Source organism: Lolium rigidum, chromosome 7 (genome assembly GCF_022539505.1).
Source record: "Lolium rigidum isolate FL_2022 chromosome 7, APGP_CSIRO_Lrig_0.1, whole genome shotgun sequence".
NCBI classification, from domain to species: domain Eukaryota; kingdom Viridiplantae; phylum Streptophyta; class Magnoliopsida; order Poales; family Poaceae; genus Lolium; species Lolium rigidum.
The window spans coordinates 98,590,889-98,613,150 of NC_061514.1; the positions used below are offsets into that span (position 1 = coordinate 98,590,889).

Sequence of the window (22,262 nt, forward strand, 5' to 3'; positions counted from 1 at the left end):
TAATTCGAAAAAAAATGGCCCATACAGGTCTCGAACCTGTGACCTTCGCGTTATTAGCACGACGCTCTAACCAGCTGAGCTAATAGGCCTGTTGTGATATATTTTGAAGTACAAACTATAAGTAAGAAACTTATAGGTAGTAAGGACCAAACTAAAATTAACATACTGCTCGTAGTAGTAATCGCTATCGCTACATTATCCTACACGCTTCCGTGTTCTCGTCATCGAAGTAATGATGGTCCCATCGTGCCGGCCGCAGGAACTCGTTATTTAGAACATGGTCCATGTCCGGCGCCGGATCGCTGTAAGGAGCATGAACCTCCTCCGCTTCCTCTTGGTGTTCTTCCTCATTTACCTCAGGTTCCGGGACCAATATCTCCGCCTTCTTCCCGGTCTTCTTTTTGATCTTCTTCAACAACTTATGGGCTTTGAAATCCCCTGTTACCGTGATCTTGTTCTCATCCCTGTCCACCTCCACCGTCTCGACGCCTACCGATGGATGGTGATCAGACGTTAGTGACCTCACATGAACAGGTTTGTTGGAATTCAGTATTTTCTCTTTGTTTTTACCATCCATCTTCTTGATGGTGCGACGTACTAATCTCTCGCAGGCGTCGCAGTGCATGTACACTCTCACGTCTACGGTGATGCTCTGCACAAGAAAAGTTAATAGGCACGCTGTGAAGGAATGAACAGAGGAGGATCATGTGTGAAAATGGCATGTGAGAATGAGATAGAGTAAATTAATGAACATGATCCTGCGGGCTAATTATAGAAGGCTTACATTCGTAGGTTCAGCATTCGCTTCCCCCATGACGCCTACCAGAGCTTGGAACAACACGAAAAGCAAAGCACCCTGAAGAGATATGGGGCATGTGAGCAAGTGCGATTCTGAAGAAATAAGTTGGCAGAGAAGGAACAACGTCGACCGCTGTTCTTCTATAGACTACTATAGTTATGGTTTCGATTTTCGAACCAAGATTACGAGAAGAACCAAATAGCGTTCTTCTGTAAGCCAACAAAGGATCGAATGAAAGGGAAGTCTCCAACAGAATTGCATGCGGAGCTTGCATGCCATGCATGCGAAAGCTCTTCTTACCCGGCTGTTCTGTTCATGTCGATTGCGTGTTATTGCTCCCTCCTGACAAGGACGCGCGCAGCAGGTATACGTACGGTCTCCAAACAGACCAACGCTGCAATCTAATCTGAATCTCAATTCTCAAAGGAAAATGCAAGAGGAATTTGACGAATTAACCTAGCTTAGCTAGATCATGTACGCAAATTAAACGGCCGGCAAGAAAAGGCAAAGCTGTTCTTGGTGCCATGAAACTATTTAAGGAAGAAGAGCTAGAATAAGCTTAATTTACCCAGTATTAGTCCTGGAAGGCTCAGGCCGATCGACCTATTTTGGAGATGAAATCGGATTGACCACCACCTATGAAGGTGCTCATAAGGGAACGACCTCCTAAATATGTCTCCCTGTCTGTGCGACCTCCTATAACGGTAAGGGCCGAATTAACACAATGTCCCAACTAGAAGCATTTAGATGGCCCAGCAGCAGCCTATCCAGCCGAGTCTGGCCCAGGCAGGAGTCATCAACCCAAGTCGGCCCAGAAGCGCGACTTAGATCGAAGGATCAAATCTCGCATCGCATGTCATCTCTCTCCACCACTCCGGCACGACCTGCTCTGTCAGATCTCGAGCTCCCTCTCTCCCCACAATGGAGCCCGGGCTGAGCATCGAGTCCGGGTCCGCCATCCGCGTGGTGGTGCTGCCGGTGGGCGGCGCGATCCCGCCGCAGTGCCTGCGGGACTACGCGGCGCTGGTGGCGCGGCACGCGCGCGTCGACCTCGCCTCGCTGCGCCCCTACTACTCGGAGCACCAGAAGAGCCCCTTCGCGCACCAGCCCTGGGACACCGGCTGCCTCCGCCTCAAGTTCGTGCTCGGAGGGTGCGTGCCCTCCCCATGGGAGGACTTCCAGTCCTCGCGCAAGGTGCTCGCCGTCGTCGGCATCTGCCACCTCCCCTCCTCGCCGGACCTCGCCAAGGTCGCCGCCGACTTCCTCGACGCCGCACGCACCTACCCGTCCGCGCTCGTCACCCGATGCTTCGCTTTCTGCCCAACAGACGCGCAGGTACTGCCGCGATCGCACCTCTCTCCGGATGGCTCGTGTGCTCTTGGTTAGTAGAATAGAACTAAGCTGACCAGTGTTAGTTGGATGAGATCTGAGTGATCGAACCACACTGATCAACTAATGTACACCAATTCTAGCTAGCTCGAGGGATAATAATCATTTCGGTTGTGTAGATTGAGCTGCTTTAATTCCACTAGCATTTCAAGACCCAAGCCATCCAGTGTGAAAGAAATAACACCTTGCTAAACAAAACCCATTTCACAACACCTGGAACTTCAGAAGCCACCCATGAAACATGATGGCAGCGATGTCGTTACTTAGTTCACAAGCAGATTATCTAGTGTTGAACTGTTGATATGCTGCTGGTTAAATTTGAGCTGCATTAAGAATTTATTGGTTGTACCAGTGTTGTGATGATGCCCTTCTAGTCTTGTCCTTTTTATCACTCCTTACTCCACTGTAATTAATATTTTGCATTGCTATCATTTGTAGTTGCTCGAGGAAAAGAAGGATGGCATCATTATGTTCCCGCCTTCCGATCAGAAATCGCTGGAACTTCATATGCTTACGATGATCCAAGATCTCTCTGCTTCATTACTGATGGAGTTTGAGAAATGGGTCTTACGCGCAGAGTCCACAGGAACTATTCTCAAGACACCTTTGGACTCGCAATCCAGTCTTGGCTCAGAGGAGGTTCATACTTTAGGTGTTCCGAGTATTTTGACCAGTGTATGTTGATGATGTAAATGACCCCATACTCTATTGCTTATATAAGCCAATATACTTCTCTATTTTGTAGGTGATTAAGGCTAAGAAAAGAAGACTGGGCCGTGCACAAAAGATAATAGGAGATTATTGCTTATTGGCTGGGTCACCTGCTGATGCTAATGCACATTACACCACAGCAATAGATCTCGCAAGATTGACAGGGGATGTTTTCTGGCATGCTGGAGCTCTCGAAGGCAGTGTCTGCGCATTAGTGGTGAGTGTTAATGTCGATAGTTATTAAAGAGCATTCAGTTATTTAATAATGCGTCAGATTGATAGTTGGCATTTCGATTATTGCATTTTACTCATGATTGTGTATTCTTGGGAGTGAGTTCTAAAAGATGACGGGTCGGGTTTAGGCGTCTTGGACCACTAGTTGCAAGTTGCAGCATGCCTATGATTGTTATCAGGTGATGATTTTGTTCATGTGAGCAGGTTGATAAGATGGGCCAAAGTGATCCCGTTTTGGAAGATGAAGTGAAGTATCGTTATTACACCATTATCCAGCTGTACAGACGGGCAACTCTACAAGATAATGCTCAAAGGTGTCTAATTTGACGTGCTATCTTTTTTAATTTCTATGTATGAATATCCTGCTTTTAGTTGTTACATTCTACATAAAGTAAACCCCTTTTGTTTGCGTGAATACAACAATAACAACATCAAAGCCTTTTTCCCAAGCCTTTTGTTTGCGTGAATATGAGAAGATATTAGTTACTTCAATTGCCACATATTTATGTGCTGCTGATACAAGGAACCTTGCCTATTATAAAACAGTTGTTCATTTCTTTCTCCGGTGCATTCCTGTATTAGTTAGGTTGGCCAATATTATTGTTTGGTTTCGATAAATTCATGATGGTTTAAAAAGTGTTGTACCCTTTCTTCTCCTTGAGTATGGTTTTCTCTGTTCTATCCTTCCCTCCTATTTTGCTCGTTTTTTTAGAGTCTTGTCTTTACTAGCATTCCAATAACATTAGAAACTGGCCCAATGGTTGCATGCTATATTGAGCTCTTAACTTGGTGGATTTACTTAATTCACTAACACTTTGACTGTATGTCTTATCTAGAGTTTCACCTGTGAGCTTTGAACTTGAAGCTGCATTGAAGTTGGCTAGATATCTGTGCAGGTGAGTTTTCCCGACCCATGGGTTGCATCGCCAGTTTACTTTTGTCGTGATTTATTTGCAGTTAATTCTTATGGAATGAGCAGCCTCATATCTCTGTTGGTACTTGTCAGTTTATTTAGTAAAACGTAATTAGCTGACTGGAATTAAGTATAAGTACCGCAAGTGATCATTTTGAATGAGGTATACTATGCTTAGGATGAAGCTATTGATTAAAATATTATGTCTTTCTTTATCAGACGCGAAGTTGCCAAGGAGGTGTCAGATTTATTAATGGGCGCTGCAGATGGTGCTAAGGCTCTGATTGATGCCAGTGATCGATTGATACTGTATATTGAAATTGCACGGCTTTTTGGTTCTCTTGGCTATAAACGCAAGGCGGCATTTTTTTCAAGACAAGTTGCACAGTTGTACCTTCAGCAAGACAATGCATATGCTGCTATGAGTGCTATGCAGGTTCTAACCATGACTACAAATGCATATCATGTTCAAAGCAGGAAGACTAGCAGACATGATCATGCCACAGTGAAGGTGAGATTGTTACTTCGCTCAGCATACTGAGAATTAATTATTCTTTATTATGTTTACTTGTGTATTTATAGGTTATTTTGAACTTCTCTATCATAACTTCCTTTTTTTATTTCTGTGCTGCTGCTTAACTCTTAGTTTAAACCTTGCCAATTTCCAAAAGTTCCTGTCATTTTGATAGAAATATGGCCAAACACTTGGTTAAGTCATCTGAGAGTATATTAGACTTTCATGTTTTCCTTTTGTTCACTTTTGCCCTCTTTTTTTGTTTGGTTGAGGTAGGATAAGTAGGTTCTTGAGAATATAATTCATAATTAGCCTGTTAGCAAAAATATTGCCTTGATTAGGAAATATATATGCGAGTTGTAAAACTGATGTATGTAATAAGCCGACCCACCTTTCCTTGACTGTTCAGGTATCCTTGTCGTAGCCATGTTAAAGGGTTTATCATATTTCGTATCCTAATATCTTGATAAATTAATTTCTTATTTTACATATATTGATAATAACATGTACCAAACTGTTGAATTTATAGTTTTATTGATAATGCCTTGTTTGTTCAAGGAACCTGGTGCCAGCAACAGCAATACTGATTCTGGAAAAGCGCACCCTCAGTGTGTTGTATCATTGTTTGAGTCACAATGGAGTACCCTTCAAATGGTTGTTCTGAGAGAGATATTGATGTCTTCGATCCGTGCCGCGGATCCCCTCACATCATGGAGTGCCGCAGCTCGTCTTCTTCGATCATTTTACCCGCTCATCACCCCAGCTGGTCAGAGTGGGCTAGCAAGCTCACTTTCAAACTCTGCTGATAGGCTTCCATGGGGCACACGCTGTGCGGACCCGTGTCTTCCTTTTATCAGGCATGTTACATTTTCTTCTATTACTCCCTCCATGTTGGTTTATAAGCCCATTACGTGCTTTGAGAAATTTTTTGACCATTAATTTGGTCAACAAAATATGAAATATATGCCATAAAAATTATACTGTTGGAAACTTCTTTTGAATATGAATCCAATGGTATAATTTTCGTGGCATATATCTCATATTCTGTTGACCAAATTAATGCTCAATGTTTTTTCTCGAAGCACGTAATGTGCTTATAAACCGATATGGAGGGAGTACCATGTTTTCGGAAAACAAGAGGCTCAGTTTGTGGTTGCTGAACTGTGCTGTGATAAACTTATTTTATAATCTGCTGTGGAAATCTTCCTTTTATCAGGCATGCTACGTTTTCTTCTGTTACCAATACCATGTCTGCGGAAAACAAGAAAGAGGCTCAGTTTGCGGTTGCAAACTGTGCCCTGATATACTTATTTATAATCTGCTGTGGAAATATAGCCAGATAAGTAGCAAAACGTTGGTTAGGCAAATGGGATAGTAGGCATAATCTGTTCAGAAAAAAACATGATTATCATAATACAGCACAATGCCAAAAGGAGCCTGAGTGATGTTAGAACTACTCCCTCATTTGTAAATACATGCAGTTTCTAGACACAGGCATGATCGCCAGTATGCAGCTTTCGCCTTTACGTTTTGTATTAATATACTAGAAAAATAATAAAAACCATATACTATGGAAGTATATTTCGCAACAGGTTTAACAGGGCCATCCAGCTAGCCAACCTAAATAGTTTGCTCTATATTAGTTGTCAAAGATAGAAATTTTTGACCACACTTTCCAAAATTTCATCTGTTTCAGAAAGAAGCTTCTGATAAAATAAGCATATTTTTTTGTTTTCTGAGGATTTATTTTCACATTCCCCATTGTTTCAGGTTGCATTCCTTACCATTTCACCCTTCACAAAGAGAAATAGTAAAGCGCAATCCACACAAAAAGGAGTGGTGGATTGGTGCGGGTCCTTCTGGGCCTTTCATTTATACACCTTTCACCAAGGGGGGAACATCTGGGAGTAGCAAACAAGAGATAAATTGGATTGTTGGAGAACCCGTCCAAGTTATGATAGAGTTAGCAAACCCCTGCAGCTTTGACTTAGTTGTTGAGAGCATTTACCTCTCCGTTCATTCTGGAAATTTTGATGCCTTTCCAGTTACTGTTAATCTTCCAGCAAACACCTCTAAGTTGGTTCTGCTATCTGGAATTCCAACACAAGTTGGACAAGTGTCAATTCCTGGGTGCATTGTCCACAGTTTTGGTGTTATTACAGAACACCTGTTCAAAGAGGTTGACAGTTTACTCCTTGGAGCTGCACAAGGCCTTGTTCTTTCCGATCCTTTCAGATGCTGTGGCTCTAGCAAGTTTAAGAGCGTTAACTTCCCTAACATTACTGTTGTTCCTCCCCTGCCTTTATTAGTTGCCAATGTTGTGGGTGGAGATGGTTCTATTCTTCTATATGAAGGCGAAATACGTGATGTTTTAATAACGCTGACAAATGCTGGAACTGTGCCAGTTGAAGAAGCAAATATTGCATTATCAGGAAAGAACCAGGATTCTGTTATTTCAATTGCCCATAGCACATGGAAGTCTGCACTTCCTATGAAACCAGGTGGAGAAGTGACATTTAAAGTGACACTAAGAGCCTGGCATCTTAGCTTGACAGATTTGGAATCAGATGGCAGCAGATCTCCAGCAAATCCAAGGAGAATAGCAAGAGAAGGAATCAACCCCTTCTTGAATATTCACTATGCTGGTATGTTGTTAAATTCTGACTCTTCTATTTCTCCTTCATCATTTTAGTATATTACCTTCTCTCATGGTCTATGATCCTCCACTCTGGTGCATTCATACTACTACCTCTGTCCATAAATAGATGCCAAAAGTTTGTCTAAATTTGAATGTATCTAGTCACGATTTAGTGTATAGATACATCCGAATTTGAATAAATCTTTGGCATCTATTTATGGACGGAGGGAGTAATATTTTTTAATATTCATCTTCAGTTCAAATATACCAGCAAAGCACATATAGAACATCTTCAACAATCACTAGGGTATGATATAAACAAGTAGATCCATGTCATTGCTAATTTCCCCTTGTCACTTATTATGGGTGAACAACCTTCATGCAACTTGGTGATGAGGGTAAAATACCTGGTGGCTCTAATATGTGATATTTCTTGACCATCTCTCCTTCGTGGGACTCCTAATGTGCTCATCTCAGTTTGACACCTATTAGACTGTTCCGAAGGACAGAGCTATTTTTTCTTTCTTTTTGATCATTATGCAGTTTTTATTTGATGTGTTATTATTGTAGTGCTTGTATCTTTAGAATGGTCATCATGTTTACTATTGACCTATTACTTGGACATACTCTTGTGTACATAAATAAATGGCTCGTGTAGAACATTTTTTATTGTGACCTATTGCAGGTGTCCTCGTAAGTTTTGTTGCATGGTTCGAGGACTAAATTTCTACTTCCTCTCACTTCAGGTCCGTCAACAAACCAAGGTAGTGGCGAGGTTTCTCTCCCACCTGGAAGGCGCCTTGTAGTTCCATTGAATATCTGTGTTGTACAGGGCATGCGCCTTGTAAGAGCACGCCTGTTATCCATGGAAATACCAGCCAGGTTTAGTGAATCACACTTGAAATCTGCCAGTGATAAAGATAATATAAGCAACGGAAGTGATATGTTGCACAATGACATTAGTTTATTGAAGATTGATCCTTATAAAGGAAGTTGGGGGCTCCGCCTTCTGGAGCTAGAACTTTTCAACCCTACGGATGTTGTTTTTGATGTTGATGTTTCTGTCCAGTTGGATGGGACAAATGAAAAGCAAATGTTACTTCCAGAAGATAACACTGCCGATGCGGCTTGTCACAAAACCAGAATTGACCGGGACTATTCTGCCAGGGTTCTCATACCACTTGAGCACTTCAAATTACCTGTTCTTGATGCTTCCTTTTTCATAAAGGAAAACGGAAGCGATGAGCCAATGGGGTCCAAAGCTGCCACCATAGCTGAAAAGAATGCCAAGGCAGAGTTGAACGCTTCTATCAGCAACTTGATTTCAAAAATAAAAGTGAGGTGGCACTCTGGGAGAAATAGCTCAGGTGAGCTGAATATCAAAGATGCTATTCAGGCAGCATTACAAGCGTCTATATTGGACATATTGTTGCCTGATCCCTTGACATTTAGCTTTAGACTTGCTAAAGACGGGACTATGACTGGTGATGATTCCGGGCATTCTGCTGATGAGAATGTTGGCCCATCTACTGGTGAGAGTGTTCTGAGGTGTAAAGATCCTATATCAGCTCATGAAATGACCCACATGGAAGTTCAAATTCGGAACAACACGAAGGAAATTATCCGGATGAACCTCAGCATCTCATGCAAAGATGTCGCAGGAGAAAACTGCTTCGACGAAAACAGTGCAACCGTCCTCTGGGCTGGTAATTCAGCTATTTTAATAATACTGTCATTTTCTTTCATTTCATCATGATCTGTTTTGAGTTTTTGTTTCTATATTAAGGAACGCAGTTCATAGTGCCAAGTTCTTACATTATTAAGCAATCTGTTCTACTTTGACATGCTCTACTTTTTGTGTAGGTGTTCTTAGCGACATACAGCTGGAGGTTCCACCATTGCAGGAGGTGGTGCACCCTTTCTCTGTCTACTTCCTAGTACCTGGAGACTACTCCCTACAATCTTCTTCTGTTATAATTGATGCCACGGATGTTCTTCGTGCTCGGGCAAAGGCTGAGTCACCGGATGAACCTATTCTGTGCCGCGGATCCCCATTCCATATCCATGTAGTTGGTACAGAGTAGCGAACACTGTTGTTTGGTGTAGTTTAGAGGCGGCGATTTGTACCCTGACATGTGCAGCTGTGAAAATCATGTACAAGAGCATTATTCTCCATACAATTGTGATTTGTTCAAGCCACTTGGAGGCCTTCCTTTGTAAGTCAATTGTGTTTGTGTACAGTGTAAAAGCATAGTGGAGAAATTTGTTTCGAACACTTGTGAAATTTTTGGCCTGATGGTTTTTCTGCCTGGCATTAAAATGACCATGAACCGTATGTTTCCATTAGTTTTCCATTTACTGTCGCCCTATGTGGATTCAAGGATTTTTCCTGCAAGTGCCTTTTGGATAATATAAGGTTGGAGTTTCCGTATTCCTGCGTTCAGTCCTTTGAACCCATCTAATGACATCACTTTCAGGTGCACCTGAAAGTGATAGGGAAAGAAGTTCCAGGATCAGGCCTTAAGCCCCGTAAAATTCCAACCTAGTTACACACTGACTGGAAGTTTGAAACGGAGGGACTTCAGGGTGCACAGACACACGTGGGCAGATGGGCTCAGAAACTTTAAGGTTTCAGACTTGGGAAGTATGTGAACTGTGAAAATGATTCATGGTGAAGCGCTAGACAGAGAGAAGGCTAAAAATCTGAGAAATACACTTTCAGAACACATTCTGGTGGGCAGGTTCTTAAGCTCAGGTGTGTCGCGTGTGTAAGTGGTGTGTGGCCAGTATTTATCTTGCGACTCGCCCTTCAACTCTGTTATGCGGTTTTGTTTCTTCAGAAGACTGAACGGAGTGGAACCAAACTCAGGAGCCATGCCCAACTGGGACAAGAACACTTACACATGAGATGGGAGTAAATATTTCTTAGATTTTGGCTCACCTGCGCCGCGGGAGCAACTGCCTCAATGCAGAAATTCATCAAGCTTAATGTCGATTAGCTCTTGCCTGAGGAGAGCCGCGTGCATCCTGCCTTCCACGTGTTGCGGCCAAAGCCCTTCGTGCTGCTGGAATTTTGCCTTGGGCCTTAGCCCATATCCCAATACAAATTCTGAAATTCTCTTGACCCATGTAGGAATGCAATGATATGACTAATAAAATTTAATCCCACAGTACTAGTTGGGAGAGAGTTGGAGTGGTATACAAGGTGGGTTGTTCTAGTCCTAGTAACTGAGTGAGAAGAGAGAGAGAGCCCTCGCGCACTCCTCCTCCTCCGCCGCCCGCCTCGCCACGCACGTCACGACGCGCCGCGGGTTGCGGGAATCTCGCCGAGCCGAGCTTGCCTGTACGAGACACCATATGCGACCGTCTCTTTCCAGTTCATTGCGCCGCCGCCTTCGTCTTTCTCATCCCATCCTTCGGCGTGCACCGAGCGGTGGGACAGTAGGCCTCTGGAACCCTGCCTCTCGTAGACCTGTACGGGTGAGGGGCAATCAGGTTTTTGGGGAGCGCTTACGCGCTACTAATGGCAACACGACATCGTCCGACGATGACTTCTTTCCGGACATCGACAACCTCTTCGGCAACCTCAACATGGGCGACAACCAGGATGCTGCTGGACAGTACATGTTTCTGTCATCCTCGTTTCAAATCTTACTAGAGTTTCTAGTACTACTGTTTGAAGTAGATGCGATAGGTTTATCTTGTCTAGATGCTATATGTTCATATACTCTGTTCATCTGCATGAGTTCATCTGCTGTTTATGTAGTCATGATTTATCAACTATTAGTTCGGATTAATTCATATGATAATTTTCTTATATATTCAACAATCCAAAAACCTGATCGTAGGCAAATGAATTCAAGTGGCATTGCCGCTGCTACTAGGCCGCCTCCCTTTGATGGTTCGCACTATAAGAGGTGGCGCACGAGGGAAGTTCTCTGGTTTCAAAACCTGAACTGCGATAGCGCCCTTCTTGGCAAACCTGAGGGTGATCTTTCTCCTGCTCAGGAGGAAGGTTACAAGAAAGTCGATGCCATGTTTAAGGCGGCTCTCTTCAGTATTCTTGTAGACAACATTGTTGACCCGTACATGACTTTTGAGCATGGTAAGGATGCGTGTGATGCACTCGAGGCCAAATTTGGGGTCTCGGATGCTGGCATTGAGTTGTATGTCATGGAGCAATACTATGACTACAAGATGACTGGTGAGCGCTCTGTTGTTGAGCAAGCTCATGAGATACAGTCACTTGCCAAAGAATTTGAGCAGTTTAAGTGTACCTTACCGGATAAATTTGTGGTCGGTGGCATTATTGCCAAGCTTCCTCCTTCATGGAGGAACTTTGCTACTTCTCTGAAACATAAGAGACAAGAGTTTTCTGTTTCGGATCTCATTGGGTCTCTTCATGTGGAAGAAAAAGCGAGAGCAAAGGACACACGTGCTAGATATTTTGAGGGAGGTTCTAGTGCCAATGTGGTACAGAAGAAAAACTTCCAATCCCAAAAGTTCAAGAACAAGAACAAATCTGAAGGCAAAGGCAAGTTTGATGGCAAGAACAAGGCCTTGCACTCAACAAACTTCAAGAAGAAGACTGATAAGAAGAAAGGGGCTTGCCACGTCTGTGGTGAGCCTGATCATTGGGCTCCTAATTGCCCTAATCGCTATGATAAGCGTGGGAACGGAGGCAAGATCGCTAATGTTGTTATTGCTGGCGATACAGAGATGAAGGACGCTGGGTACGGTATTTCCCCTTATATCCTTTCAGTATGTAACTCTCCTAATTGGTGGATTGATACGAGTGCCAATACACATGTATGTTCTGATTTCCATGTTTTCTTCTTGTCAGGTCACAAGGACTTGCTCTGTGCTGATGGAAAATGACTCACGTGCTTATGTTCATGGTGGTGGTACGATAAATCTGAAGTTTACTTCGGGGAAGACCATCTAGCTGAAGAATGTGCAACACGTTCCCTCCATCAATAAGAATCTCGTCAGAGGATCGCTCTTATGTCGAGATGGTTTAAGTTGGTTTTTGAGTCCAATAAAGTTGTAATTTCTAAGTATGGACAATTTGTTGGAAAATGATATGAGTGCGGAGGCTTGTTCCGCTTATCTTTATCAGACTTATGTACTCAAATTATTAATCATGTTAGCAATGATAGTGAGTCCAATATTTGGCATTACGACTTTGTCATATTAATTTTGGGTGCATGACGCGGCTAGCTAATATGAATTTAATTCCGAATTTACTACTGTCAAGAGTTCCAAGTGTCAAGTGTGTGTGCAAGCTAAGCAACCTCGCAAGTCTCAAGACTGCTGAGGTAAGAGATTTGTCACCGCTGTAACTCATACATTCAGATCTTTGTGAGATGAATGGCGAGTTGACAAAATGTGGAAAAAGATACTTCATGACGTTAATTGATGACTCCACTCGATATTGTTATGTGTACCTTCTGAAATCTAAAGATGAAGCTTTTAATCACTTCAAAATCTACAAAGCTGAAGCAGAAAACCAACTTGATCGAAAGATTAAACGACTTAGGTCTGATCGTGGTGGAGAGTATTTTTCCAATGAGTTTGATTCTTTTTGTGCGGAGCATGGTATTATCCATGAGAGGATGCCTCCATACTCACCCCAGTCTAATGGGGTGGCCGAAAGAAAGAACCGTACTCTAACTGATTTGGTTAACGCCATGTTAGATACATCAGGTCTATCCAAGGTATGGTGGGGGAGGTGATAATGACCGCGTTCCATGTCCTAAACCGTGTTCCCAGAAAGAACAAAACCATCACTCCATTTGAGGAATGGGAAAGGAAAAGTCTGAAACTCTCCTACTTACGTACTTGGGGTTGCTTGGCGAAAGTGAATGTGCCAATACCCAAGAAGCGCAAGCTTGGACCAAAAACCGTTGATTGTGTTTTTCTAGGATATGCATTTCATAGCATTGGCTATAGATTTTTGATAGTGAAATCTGAGGTATCCAACATGCATATTGGTACAATTATGGAGTCGAATGATGCGACTTTCTTTGAGGACATCTTTCCCATGAAATACAAGCCTAGCTCATCAAATCAGGAGATGCATAGTCCATCAAGTCAGGAGTTAGCTACAATTCCTGAACCTACCATTGCGATAGAACACTATGATAATCCCGTGGAGGACGACAATGAAGCTCCCAATAGGAGCAAGAGATAGAGGACTGCAAAGTCCTTTGGTCATGATTTCATTGTGTTCCTCGTGGATGATACTCCCACTTCTATTTTAGAAGCATATGCATCTCAGGATGCTGACTACTGGAAGGAAGCTGTACGAAGCGAGATGGATTCCATCTTAGCTAATGGAACTTGGGAGGTTACTGATCGTCCTGATGGGTGCAAACCTGTAGGATGCAAGTGGGTGTTCAAGAAAAAGCTTAGGCCCGATGGTACTATTGAAAAGTACAAGGCACGACTTGTGGCCAAGGGTTATACTCAGAAAGAAGGCGAAGACTTCTTTGATACATACTCAACTGTAGCTCGACTGACCACTATTCGAGTACTACTTTTCTTGGCTGCCTCACATGGTCTTCTCGTTCATCAAATGGATGTTAAGATAGCTTTCCTAAATGGAGAGCTCGATGAGGAAATTTATATGAAGCAGCCTGATGGATTTGTAGTATATGGTCAAGAAGGAAAGGTGTGTAAGTTGTTGAAGTCTTTGTATGGTCTTAGCAAGCACCTAAGCAGTGGCATGAAAAGTTCGAAAGAACCTTAACTGCTGAAGGCTTTGTTGTAAACGAAGCTGACAAGTGCGTATACTATCGCTATGGTGGGGGCGAGGGAGTTATCCTTTGTCTCTATGTTGATGACATATTGATATTTGGGACCAGCCTTATTGTCATTAAGGAGGTCAAAGAATTCTTATCTCGTTGTTTTGAGATGAAGGACTTAGGAGTAGATGATGTAATCTTAAACATCAAGCTTCTCAAGGATGACAATGGTGGGATTACATTTCTTCAATCTCACTATGTGGAAAAGATATTGAGTCGCTTCGGGTATAGTGACTACAAGTCTTCTCCAACGCCTTATGATCCTAGTGTGCTAATTCGAAAGAACAAAAGAGCTGCTAGAGATCAATTGAGATATTCTCAAATAATTGGCTCACTTATGTATTTAGCCAGCGCCACGAGGTCTGACATCTCCTTTGATGTAAGCAAATTGGCTCGATTTGTATCAAGACCTGGAGATGTTCATTGGCATGCTCTTGAGAGAGTGTTGCGCTATTTGAAAGGCACTGCGAGCTATGGTATTCACTATACTGGGTATCCGAGTGTACTTGAGGGTTATAGTGATTTCAATTGGATTTCTGATGCTAATGAGACTAAAGCCACGAGTGGTTATTTGTTTACACTTGGTGGTGACACTGTTTTCTAGAAGTCTTGCAAGCAGACCATCTTAACGAGGTCAACAATGGAAGCAGAACTCACAATACTAGACACTACCACTGTTGAAGCAGAGTGGCTTCGTGAGCTCTTGATGGACTTACATGTGGTTGAGAAACCAATACCCGCTATTTCTATGAACTATGATAATCAAACTGTGACCATCAAAGTAAACAGTTCTAAGGATAATATGAAGTCATCAAGGCATGTGAAGATGAGATTGAAATCTATCAGGAAAATGAGAAACTCCGAAGTTATTGCGTTGGATTATATCCAAACGTCTAGAAACTTGGCAGATCTTTTCACAAAGGGTCTATCACGAAATGTGATACAGAATGTATCGAGGGAGATTGGCTTGAGACCCACACTATGAGTTGATCGGAGATCCCGTGAATTAAAGCTGGGAGACAAGCTGTTAGTCAGCTGGGAGGAGAGTATCCCTATACTAAGTTTATCCTCTCCGTGAAGATGCAATACTCTCCTGATCTGCATGGCAGGTTGATATTTATCTTAATGTGTTCTAAGTGGCTTATCCAAGCAAAGATGTTGTCCTGCAGAACATTTTCTGAAGAGCACACCTATATGAGTCTGATTGTTAAACGTCGCAATCTATGAAAGTTGGGGGCTCTCTAATAAACTCATGAAAGGCCCTAGAGTATGACGTATAAGCTCCACACCGCGAGGAAGTCTCGCGGCAGCCCTGTATCGGTTTAGGCTTTGTGTGAAGCTAGTTCGCAGAAAACTTGTAGTTCAAGGCGTAGTCCACTATTCAAGTTGCAAACTAGTGTAATATGAAGTTCTTAGTGGAAGTTCAACTTAACAGTATCCACCGTGCACCGGTATATAAAATAATGATTCTAGAATAATGGTATTAGATGTGCTAATGAGACTTTGTGGGGGATTGCTGGAATTTTGCCTTGGGCCTTAGCCCATGTCCCAATATAAATTCTGAAATTCTCTTGGCCCATGTGGGAATGGCGAGGGGTGGGAGTAAAGTTTAGTCCCACATTGATAGTTGGGAGAGAGTTGAAGTGGTATATAAGGTGGGTTGTTCTAGTCCTAGTAAGTGAGTGAGAAGAGAGAGAGAGCCCTCGCGCATTCCTCCGCCGCCCATCTCGCCTCGTCACGCGCGTCACCACGCGCCGAGCCGAGCTTATCTTTTTGCTGTTTGAGAAATTAATTGTGTAATCAATTACGAGTCATTAACGAATGTTAACACAGCCATTTACGGAGTCTTTGTCTATTTATCTGTGTGCACATCTTATTTCACAGAACATATATGACGGCATTCCTTGAGAAGGACATGTAAATTGGTAGCAGAAGTGGTTACTGCTTGTGCATAAAAGTTCGTTATTTGGATGACATGAACAAGAGTATTCTTTTATTGAACACATGATAGTATTTTTGAAGTGTAAGTGTACTGAACATTTTTCAATTGACTGGTTGCTTTGACCTCTTATATGATCTATGTAAGAGTATTCTGTATTATGGTGCAAGGAATTGTTAAGTGGTCAGATTTACTGATTTCTTTTGTGCAAGTTTAGAAGATCAATTTATTATTCACGTATGTAGGTACGTGCATTATTTCTTAGTCTTATATAAAAGTTGGAACCGGGGGCTCCCCCGAAAAGGGGCCCTTTGGAATTTTTTTCTCAGTTTCCACTATTTCACTGTTCAGTGTTCTTGTGCCGGCAGGAGTAAGTCTGCTGCGGAACTGCGGAGTGGCCGGCTTCCTAACCTGACGAGCTGCTGCCCCGCCCCTCTTCTGTTATAGGTGATTAGCTGGTTATCACACTGGGATTGGTGCTAGTATTTCGATTGGGCAGCAGCATTAAGTAAATGTTGTGTTGAACTCATCTTGTTGTTTGGTACAGTAGTATATGGTGCTTACTGCATTAAGGATTGTAGGATAGTAGTTTATTTGGTGTGGTAAGCTTACCAACAGCAAGAGCATCTGATGAAGCTTATCCATCCGGTAATATACTTCAGTAATATTGCTGCTAATTTGTCTTGGTTTAATATTTGAAGTTAACACCTCACGTAATATTCAGAGCAAAAGGAGCTGGAAAATCCAAGGAGAAAATAAAATGTTAATTTGCAAGGAAATTATTAAGATTTTGTATTCACTGTGAAAATGTCTCTGATGTTGTCAACTGTTATATCCCCAATGCTTTAGTAACTACACTAATGGAAAGGTCCTCGATGTTGCCAAATATTTCATCTACAGTCCACTAGCATTCCGTAGAGTTCATAATATGCGGCGATACAGCTTTGCGTTCTGTTTTATAGGTTCGGTTTGCAAGCTCTGTTTTACATGTTCGATTTGCAGGCTCTGTTCCACGACAACAACGTTCGAACCGTAAAATCAGAGTTTTATCACAGAATTCATATGCAACATGATATAAAACAGAAACATAGAATAACCAATCATAAAGTAAATAATAGTTTTAAGCACACAATAATCATTCAAATTATTACATCAATCAAACAAATAAATAAATGTCTGAACCAAATTGCAACAATATTTTCCAAATCATAAAACAAATAATCAAATGTCTCAACAATGGAATGGTAGGATCAAGTGTGGCGACGGCCATGGAGCTTCCAGTGGTGCATTTTCAGATCATAAACGAACTGCTGATGAGTCGTGGCATTCTCAATCTGTCGATGAGTTTCAAGGAAAGCTCCGACGCGATCGGGATTCCTTTGAGGTTGCACTCGAGTGCCTACATTGTCATAGAAACATCATCTTCAATGATCATATTGTGAAGAATGACACAACAAGTCATGATGTTGATAAGGGTTTTTTTTATCCCAAAACCGAGCAGGCTCTCGAACAATAGCAAACCTAGCTTGCAGAACACCAAATGCCCTCTCAATGTCTTTGCAGGCTGCTTCTTGAGCATTGGAAAATTCAACTTCTATTTTATCTTGGGATCCTTGACGGACTTCACAATAGTTGTCCAGTCTAGATAAATGTTATAGTATCCCATTTAATGCAATCTGAGAGATCAACGTCAATGAACTCTGCGGTCGATTCGGCCGGTGTGGTAGGGGCGGGCCCTAGAGGTGCCGGAGGATCCGCGGGCGTGGTGCGGGGCAACACGCGGGAGCTCCGCTTCGCCGGATTCGGCCGAATCGAGCGACGGCAACGGCGGAGGAGGAGTGGCGCCGCGTGGAAGTGGAAAGAGGGTGAGCAGCTCGAATGGGGTGAAACTTCCGCGCGCCCTAGATATGGATTCTCGTTCGGTTTGGCGGTTGAACCCCCACAACTACATACCAAGTTGGGTTTTCGGACGTAGCCTGTAATTTTTTTTCCGGGCCGGACGTGTTATCAGTTACTGATCTGCGCCCATTTCTGAACCGAACCCCTAAACCGGCGGTTCTTTTTCAGTTTTCCCACTTTTACAGGCACTACTAGAGATGCTCTCATGGCGTGTGGTTGCTCTTCCGCGGCCGCCTCAAAACCCAGGCGCCGTGATGCTCCCTATGGCGACCCCACCTGATGGTGGCTGACGCGGCCTCGAGGCGATCTGGAACTCGACAAGCAAGAGAAATGGAGATTGTGTGGTGGTGCGGAGAGGGATTCGGTGAGGGGATAAGGTATGGGTAGGGTGATAAGGGGAGAGAAAAGAGATTTTGATCGAACGGCTCGCCTCGCGCCGCATGCGAGGGAGGACCGTGCGGCCCCTCTCCTTAGAATTTTCCATGAAAAAATATACATGCCAAATTTTAATTTAGAATTTTTTAATATACTATCTTAAAATATGCTTCGTATGACCTGTGAGCCGAATTGGATTTCCCCGTGTGCGTGCCTTGACCCGGACTCGGTGATTCGGGCCTTAATCGTAAACTCAGCCCATATAGGCTATAGGTTGTTACTCGTTAGGCCTTTCTGCAACTAAATTTAGCGACACGGAAAGCGCTGGAGGGCATCGCCGCCGCAGCGACGTGAGATTCTGGGGCCGGAGGCCGTCGCGACTGTAGATCCCCAGTTGGCGTCGCCGCCGCAATCTTCCTCCAGTCCTCGTCGGTTTCGTCCCCAATTGGAGCGCACGAGACAATTCGGGCCATGGCGATGCTCCGATCTGCTATTCGTCTCGCTTTCCGGCAGTCGGCACCGGCCCCTCCCTTCTTCGGGAACGTTGGCCGCCGCAACCCTGCATCCACGATCACATCGAAGGTATGCACCTTCCGTAATTAACGTGGATGTCTTATCCCACCACTGTGGCCGAGTCACCATGTTAGGGTTAGTCGATTAGAGGATTAAATTAGGTCGAATCATATGAGGCATCATCACGCTTTGCGAGTAAAAGATTCGACATGTTTTATCTTACTGGACCATAAAAGCCGGCCCTGCATAACAATGAATCCATTATCAGGTGGACCAGCAATTTGGGCGAATTGTTCTGGGTCCAGTTACAGGGTAACTGAGTGTGGCGTAGATATTTGTTTGATCAGGAAGAGCATTGTTCGGCATATATAAATATAAAATCTGATGCTTTCATGTTTGGGACCAGAAGAATTCTAGCACCTCTGTAAGCCTGCATTAGTTGACTACTAGTTGCTCGTAAGTCCTTTAGGCTCTGTGTAATTGTTACCCTCTGTTCCTTGATGCAAGGTGTACTAGTTTTGGAAAAGTCAAACGTGACTACCTTTGACCAACCTTTTGAACTGTCTGCTGAATCCATGAGCAGGCAAGAGACAACCTGGCGAACTGAAACATCTTTCTTTTCTAGCCAGAGGAAAAGAAAGTCAAATTTTTGGAAAATAATATTGGAATACCAAATCAGCGTTGTTGGATTCATAATTAAATGTATTTTAGTATACTTTTGTGTACTCTTTCTTACAATTTGGTGAAATAATTTCGATAATATTTTGCAACTCTGATTTGCAGCGGAATTATTTCAACAGTAGCGAGTATGACTTTGTGAAGGAAGACTTTACGGACCCCTGGTACTTACATCATCCTTCTTTTCTATCAAATTTGAGTTGGGTGTTTTATTGTATGGCATGGGGTTAACACCTAGGAAATTAGGAAGGAAAACTTTCGTAGCCACAACTATTTGAAAAAGTTACATAAGCAAAAAAGGACAGAGGGAAGCTTTATAATTTCTGTCATTTTCACCTTGCTGTCATTTATTTATTTTATTCTCTTCTCCATGTTAATTTCAAGATTTTGCTGAGATTCGAAATTTTACTTGGATCTGTTGAGAGATGAACGAAACCCTAGTCCCCCTACCGTTTTCAACTTGCTTAAATTACACTATTTTGTCCCGATCATTTCTAACTGATCTATCTTTACAGGAATGCAGTAGACTTTTTAATTGGTGGCTTTGGTTTTGCCATAGGGCTTTTGTTCTATCACAATTTGAAAACATCCAGGTACAATACGGCACACTATGTACAGAAATCCACTTCTGATACTGGTCATTATGGACAGGAGAAAGCGGAGAAAAAAGAATTGTCAGAAGTGTCCATGTCTAACTGAAACTTGGTCTCGGTGGTGATATGTTCTACTTGTATGCGTTATTGGCGAGCAGATGTATGAGAAGAAATCTAATAAAGAGAGAAGTACACTGTGCTGCTGTTCTGCCAGAGTTTTCTACATTTGTTTGTGTTTTTTAACCATATCACTCTTCCTGTTCTCGTTTCAATTTCTCTTTGAATATTTACTCATTACAATGAGCTATGATAGCCATGTTCTGTTTTTTTTTTTCATAAATAATTGCAGACGAGGAGGACATTCAGAAAGGTGGGGAGAGAGATTAGAAAACGAAGTCATGAAAGTCCTGATATGTTAGATCATTTAAATTAATGATGTTTGCAAATAGCTGCTTGTAAATTTGCTCTAATTTTTCTACTATGGAGGTACTTGTTGCTTGTAATCATGTGCAGATGTTATTTGGGCTGGCTCATTAGTCCCTTATAAACATTGAATATTTTATATTCTTAGAATATCTCCACCAGCGGCCCCGATAGCGATTTGAGGGTTGGCGTTGTTTTTGGGCTTACACCGGTGCGCCCCAAAAAGTGCCAGCGCGGCTCGAGCCCAGTAGAAGCGTCCGTAACCTTGTGCCGACCCTTTCGAAAAGGGTGTGAATTGGGCGCGTTGGCACCCTCGTCCACGTAGGAAAGCACTCGCGGGCCCTTTAGCCAGACACGCCGGTTTCCCTCTCCTCTCCTCCCACCCCTGCTCGATCCGACTCCCACCCATAGCCGTCATCCTCGCGTCTCCTGTGTTTGCCTTCCACCCTACTTGTCCATAAACCGTCGGCCATCGACACCGCCGCCACTCCCTCTACCTGCCACCGCTCTTTCGGTCGGAATAGAGGTCGCCGCCACTGTCGCCCAACCGCCTCGCCCACAAGGTGTTTGTTGGATTGCCGCGATGGACATCGACGATGAGATGTTGGTGCAGCTATTCATGGAGGAGGAGAGCACTACCGCTGTCCGGTGGCGGCAGCATCAGCTGATTCTGACGAGCCTCCTCCGTGTTCGCTAGTCCTTCCTGGTCATGCAACTCGCAAGGATGTTCAGCGTGCTTTTGGGGTGCTTCGGCAGCGTTTCACCGTCGTCAGGTACCCTGCTCTCACTTGGTACGAGTCTCAAATGTGGGAGGTGATGAACGCATGTGTGATCATGCACAACATGATCATTGAGAGCGAGCGTGCCGAACATGTGCATGATAATCAACCATTTGATTATCAGGGCCTCTCGCTGAAGTAGAGCATGTACCCCAACAATTTACCGCTTTCCTTTTTTTTTTTTTTGAGAAACACAGTACAAACGCAGGCGCTCATATACACGCGCATACACTCACCCCTATGAACGCACACACGCACACCCTACCCCTATGAGCACCTCCGAAGACCGAGCCGGCGGATTGGATCTTGAAATTGACGAAGTCACCACGGGCGCCTCGCCGTCGACGGGAACGTCGCCTCCCACTGAATGAATATTCCGCCTTTATGAGACACACAGATGTCAAACCTGAGGTTTGAACTCTGGTGGGCTGGGGGTACAACCACCCTCCTAACCACCCAACCTCAGGTCACATGCATGTGTTCATATTCAACTTCAGAATGGCTGCGCATTTGTGGGCGAGGAGAGGAGTCACCATTAATTTGAATTATTATACGAATAATTTTCTTTTTATTTGTGTTAAACTATGTTAAAGTATTGTATGAATAATTTTATGTGCTTGAAATATCGTTTCAAAATATTGTAAAGGGAAAACAAAAGATTTTGGTGTGTCGGTGTGTGGAAACCTGTTCCCCAATTGGAGGATGCTCTGTCGGCATCCCCTTTATATGACAGTATTGACGCACCTGTCGGCGCTTATTTAGAGGACGCTGGTAGAGATGCTCTTAAGTTCTTTTCTTTTTGACGAATGTAGCAGCCTTGATGTGACGTCATCTCTGTGTGAAACACAAGTGAAAAGATTATTTTTTTTCTGCAGTTGTAACATTCGTACAGTGCTTATATTATATCATCGGAATTTGGGTCGGCCCTGGGATATCCAATGGGCCAGCCAGGCCACATAGTTTTCTTGGAATGGGTCAACCATAGCCCTGAAATTGGCCTTGAGGCCCTGGGCCAGGGCCGGGTCGGCCCATTCTCATTCTGAGCAATTACGCTTTAAC

General features: G+C 43.3%; 2 protein-coding genes and 1 non-coding gene across 3 annotated transcripts; 2 read left to right on the plus strand and 1 right to left on the minus strand.

The window, feature by feature from the left end:
* Positions 1-15: 15 nt before the first annotated feature.
* On the minus strand, positions 16-89 carry TRNAI-AAU. The gene has a single exon. It is a non-coding gene; the product is annotated as a tRNA-Ile (tRNA).
* A 1,631-nt stretch (positions 90-1,720) lies between these two features.
* On the plus strand, positions 1,721-9,533 carry LOC124672485 (trafficking protein particle complex II-specific subunit 120 homolog). The gene is made up of 10 exons (XM_047208705.1): positions 1,721-2,134; positions 2,627-2,827; positions 2,934-3,116; positions 3,338-3,447; positions 3,970-4,029; positions 4,266-4,557; positions 5,119-5,417; positions 6,331-7,205; positions 7,945-8,904; positions 9,062-9,533. The coding sequence occupies exons 1-10, from the start codon at positions 1,721-1,723 to the stop codon at positions 9,280-9,282; spliced, it is 3,615 nt and encodes a 1,204-aa protein (XP_047064661.1). The 3' UTR covers positions 9,283-9,533.
* A 9,025-nt stretch (positions 9,534-18,558) lies between these two features.
* Positions 18,559-20,130, plus strand: LOC124678376. Its single transcript, XM_047214281.1, has 3 exons — positions 18,559-18,799; positions 19,514-19,572; positions 19,924-20,130. The coding sequence occupies exons 1-3, from the start codon at positions 18,689-18,691 to the stop codon at positions 20,105-20,107; spliced, it is 354 nt and encodes a 117-aa protein (XP_047070237.1). The 5' UTR covers positions 18,559-18,688; the 3' UTR covers positions 20,108-20,130.
* The last annotated feature ends 2,132 nt before the right edge of the window (positions 20,131-22,262 follow it).

Bases quoted from the DNA above. Each gene is read 5' to 3' on its own strand.
- LOC124678376 (XM_047214281.1), top strand. From the start codon at position 18,689: ATGGCGATGCTCCGATCTGCTATTCGTCTCGCTTTCCGGCAGTCGGCA. The intron at 18,800-19,513 runs GTATGCACCTTC...TCTGATTTGCAG, and splicing joins CATCCACGATCACATCGAAG to CGGAATTATTTCAACAGTAG. The intron at 19,573-19,923 runs GTACTTACATCA...CTATCTTTACAG, and splicing joins GAAGACTTTACGGACCCCTG to GAATGCAGTAGACTTTTTAA.
- LOC124672485 (XM_047208705.1), top strand. From the start codon at position 1,721: ATGGAGCCCGGGCTGAGCATCGAGTCCGGGTCCGCCATCCGCGTGGTG. The intron at 2,135-2,626 runs GTACTGCCGCGA...TATCATTTGTAG, and splicing joins TCTGCCCAACAGACGCGCAG to TTGCTCGAGGAAAAGAAGGA. The intron at 5,418-6,330 runs GCATGTTACATT...CCATTGTTTCAG, and splicing joins CCGTGTCTTCCTTTTATCAG to GTTGCATTCCTTACCATTTC.